The sequence below is a fragment of the Eimeria necatrix genome, genomic scaffold (genome assembly GCF_000499385.1).
Source record: "Eimeria necatrix Houghton genomic scaffold, Enh_scaff169, whole genome shotgun sequence".
In the NCBI taxonomy this organism is placed as follows: Eukaryota; Apicomplexa; class Conoidasida; order Eucoccidiorida; family Eimeriidae; genus Eimeria; species Eimeria necatrix.
Window position 1 is genome coordinate 4,319 of NW_013655028.1, and position 4,351 is coordinate 8,669.

Genomic DNA, 4,351 nt, shown 5'->3' on the forward strand with positions numbered 1-4,351 from the left:
TGTCTGAGGGCTGTGGCGGCGCAGCTGCTGCGTTGAGGCAACTTGCTGATATCTGAGTCCACCCTGCCGACAGGCGGACGGGTTTGGCCTCAAGGAGAAGCCAGAGGGGTCCGCGCAGACAGGGACCTCCCACGGCGGAGTGGAGGCGAGGGGCGCTGCTGCTGCTGCGGCTATCGCTGCCGGTGTGTGGCTGCTGCTGCCGCTCTGCGGGACTTCCTAGGGTTAAACTCGTGAATGAGGCGCAGCAAAGGCACCTTTGCCACGCCGGACCTTTGGCAAAGAGAATGAAGGATCTGCTGACGGACACTGCGTTGGAAGGCAGTAACAATAGATGGCCTCGGGATCCCCTGCAGTGGTGCTCATACACCTAAGGAAAGAAAAAAGAGGGAATAAAAGGGGGCTTTTAAGTCTATTGCTCCTGCCCGCCTGTTGTTTTCCGTGGAATTGTGCAGGGAGACGAAAGGCAGCCCAGGACCGACCGTCCTGATGCTGAAACACTACCGGCTAACTGCTCTCGGTGGTGGGGACCAACCATTGAGCTGTGAATGTCAGTTTCTGCTAAATGTCTAGTGTTTTAGTAAATATAAATTAATTCAAGTCGAACGCAACGAAGACGCGACCAACTATGTGCCTATGCATAGCCTTGATTTCCAGAGCTGCAAATTGGCAGCGCCCTGAGCAGCAGGCAAATGACGCCTTGCCGAAATAGTTCAATCTCAGGTGTCTGACATTTAAATCATTAAATAATGAGCTCCTCATTCACTTTCCACCAACCTACTTGACAGAAGAGCACAGGACACACGTTCCACTGTGTGTGTAAGTAGGTGCAATTTAAACGTGCACGGCGCTCGTCCAGTGCGAACAGATTTAACGTTGTTCAGGAGGGCCTGAAACGAAAGGGGAAATCCTGAATTCAAAATAACTGTCGAAACTGCACAACTTCCTGGTGTTTTTCCCCTTATAAAACAAAGCTCAGCGCTTGGAAGATACATAAAAGCGCTATGTTCGAAAGCCTGGTCCCAACCGGTCTCGAACCGGCGACCTTTCGGTTATTAGCCGAATGCTCTAACCAACTGAGCTATAGGACCTGGAGCGACCTCTTCTTCTCCCAGCTGTCTTCGCCGGGAAAACAAAAAAACAACAAAACCCCTGACCTCCAATGTTTCCCTAGCCTCGCCAATGCTAGATCAGGGAGAGCAGAGGAGGTAGAAGTATACAGCGGGACACAGCCCATGCAAATGATGGTCCTTTCTGGTGTCTCTGTACTTAAAATATATTCGTTCCTGTGGAATGCGCTGTACGTTTGCCGTCTGCACGATCGGTCGTGCACACTGGCGTCAATTAATTACGCACATTCCAATGTTGATGAGCACTGGACGGGTACTTGCCCGCCCCCAGCTCCGCTGCCAGGGTCTACAGATTCAGTGAGCTTTTTTGCTGTATGACTGACTGCTGGTGTCGCTGCGATTGCTGCTGCTGCTTGTGCTGCTGCTGCGAATGTTGCTGCTGCTTCTTGCTCCGGGCACCGCACCTCCTCCTAGTGCAAATACAGCACCATAGATGGCCCAGGGAAAGTTCATCTACAGAAAAAATGCTTCTGGAGGGCAGATGAAGCCTTGGGAGATGAGACTGCTTCCATCCCACCAATATTTTCTGCGCTCTTTGTGCCTGCTCTTCTTTGTGGCAGCAGTTGCTTCAGCGGCAGCAGCGACTGGTGCCGCTGCCGCTGCAGTAGCAGCCCCTGCGGCTGCGCAGTCTGCTGTTCGTTGCTTTGTGCTGCTGCTGCTGCAGTTCGCACTAGCACAGCAAGAACTGGCGACGTTGCTGCCAAAGGCGAGCGGCCGCTGCAACCACAAAGGGGCCAGCAGCAGCGAGCCCAAAGTTCCCGCTGCTAAGTTTACCCTCTCCAGCACGGCGAGCGCCTGTGGCTGTCTGCAGAGGTAAACAAACCAAAAATCAATTGCTCTGGAAATCTCCGACTGCCTTCCCTTCAGACTCCAGCAACTGAGGGCCTGCTTGCCCGAAGAAAGACACAACGCAGACATGCGAACTGCCGCCTGATACTCCACCTGCCTCTTGCTTTTCATTGAGTCCTCTTGCTCCCTGGCCTTGCTGCTCCCGCTGCTGCTGGCGGGGTCGCTGCTGCTGCTTGCAGCAGAGGCGCCCGCAGCAGCAGCGCGAGCCGCCACACCGGCCCTTTGCTCTCCCCCTAAAGCGTCCTCTAGAGGTGAGTCCAATGGCCATTCTTCGGGAGGGCAGACTGGAGCTTCATCTTCCATTCTGGGTCCTTCGGAAGTGGCGGTGGCAGTGGCTGCTTCTTTGCGCGCTGCTGCTGCAGCAGCAGCTCGCGCCTTGGCCTTCAAGTTCATGGGCAGCGGCTCCTCGCCGTCGTCGTCAAAGAGGAGAAAACGACTGTGCTCTCTCTTCTTCTCTCTGCGCCCAGCCGCCATGGTGGACTGGGCACAGGGGCAGCACCACTGGTCATCTCGCGTGAGCTCCTGGCGGGTCCAGTGGGCCGCTGTGTCCCCTATCAACTCCAGCCTCTTGTGCGGAGGCGCGTCTCGAGAAGAACGCAGCCGCCGCAGCTCCGGCCCGTTCTGTGTCTTGCTGCGGTGCTGCACCTCCAGCAGCGCCTGCACATCCAGCATCAGAGAGGCCTCAAACGCCGTCCAGACGGACCCGTGGGGCCCCCCAGCCCCTGGTGGTATTCCATTTCCGCTGTCCGGCCCAAATGCAGCAGCCAGACACATTTCGGAATACCCAGGAATATATGTAGGGTGCGCGGCGGCGGGCCTCGGCAGGGACGCCGCTGCTGCGAAGTGAGGCAGCAACAAGACAGCAGCACAAAAAGCACTCCGTGACAGAATAGAACGAAGGACATATGTGATGCGATGCAAGGGGTTAGTGGCTACAGGTCCATGTACACGAAATGTGCGCGAGGTCATTTTGAAAGTGAAAAAGTGGACATTTGTGTGTCACTCCTGCATGTACGGCTCACCGACAGACACAGGCCGCCGTCGCCCCTGTTTGTCTTGCTGCAGGAGCGGTACTCTGTGCTGATTGTGTCGCAGACTTTGCTGCTGCTGCTGCTGCTGTTGCTGCTGCTGTTGACTCTGCTGCAATATCTGATAGTCCCGCCGCTGCTGCTGCTGCTGCTGCTGCTGCTCCCACAACTGTTGCTGGGTTGATAACACGCAGGTGGCTATGTGGCCCCCAGGAGAGTCCCATGCCTCAGGCAAGCGGCTCGCTTCTGGAGCAAGCGCCATGGGGGCTAGGCGAGCAGCGCTGAACACAGCAGTGTGCTGCAGCAGCTGCAGCTGTGATATCTTTGTCGTGGGGCAGCGATAACGAGACACGCTCTTCGCAAGAAGGTGAAGCTCAAGAAACAATTGCAGTCAAGGCACAGGCCCGGTGCTGCCTGAAGTGCAGTGACTGCATCGATGCGGAGTGATACACACACCACGAAAGCCTACAGTGCCACACACAGGCTACTGAATTAGACTAAACCCCACACAAACAAACACACTCCTTCAGGAATATGAATTTGCTGAGTCAGAAAAGCCCTGCGAACATACGTGAGCCGCAGCAGCAGCTGTAGCGACAGCAGCAGCAGCTCAGCAACCGGTGGACCAGCAAGGCCTAGCTAGTAAAGGATTCTGTTCGGGCGGGCAGTAGCTGCACCATTAGATCACACAAACCAAATATTTCTTTCCTACAATTAAAGTGAAGGAAGTGAAAACAAATTGTGTCACCTTCCTTACAAATACGCAGCATTTGGGGCCACCAAGGTTCGATAAGTATGAGGCAGGTGTACAACGTAGACCTGCTGTCTATGCTCTTTGCGCTTCCCTACGACTTGTATCACACGAAAATCAGTTTGTTAATTGACTTCTAAACCGTGTTTGATAGGAAGACAGCAACAGAGAGTTCATTTTCCGGCTAGGTCCTCGCTAGACTGTGCCAGCCTACCTGGAAGCCTCTCACAGGCGTCGCGTATTCCCAGTATAGAAGCTGAGTTGCGAAGAGGCTCCTGTCTCATCCACTTTCCATTCCAAAACACTAATTCAACTCTTCTGTCTCACACTGAAGATGATTAGAAGGAAGGAAAATCGGGGAAGCACCAGCTCGCCTCGGGTTGCGTGGCTCTCAATTTTGCAAGAAATGAAGCCTTGTCATCCAGGCTACAGGCAAACAGGCTTGATATTTAGGCAATACAAATAAGCAGCAATTGAGCCACAGCGTGGAGCATTGAACTTCGGCATGCAGCGCTGTGATCTCCCAGCTACCTGCGCAATGCAGCTTGCAGGATGTCCTGCAAGCGACAAGCAATATAAGGGAACACCAGAAAATG

General features: G+C 54.4%; 1 protein-coding gene across 1 annotated transcript; it reads right to left on the reverse strand.

Moving 5' to 3' along the window:
- Positions 1-1,580: 1,580 nt before the first annotated feature.
- On the reverse strand, positions 1,581-3,266 carry ENH_00020290 (hypothetical protein, conserved; the record flags this gene model as incomplete). Its single annotated transcript, XM_013584527.1, has 2 exons — positions 1,581-2,812; positions 2,999-3,266. 2 exons carry the CDS (start codon positions 3,264-3,266, stop codon positions 1,581-1,583), a joined length of 1,500 nt encoding a protein of 499 aa, XP_013439981.1.
- Positions 3,267-4,351: the final 1,085 nt, after the last annotated feature.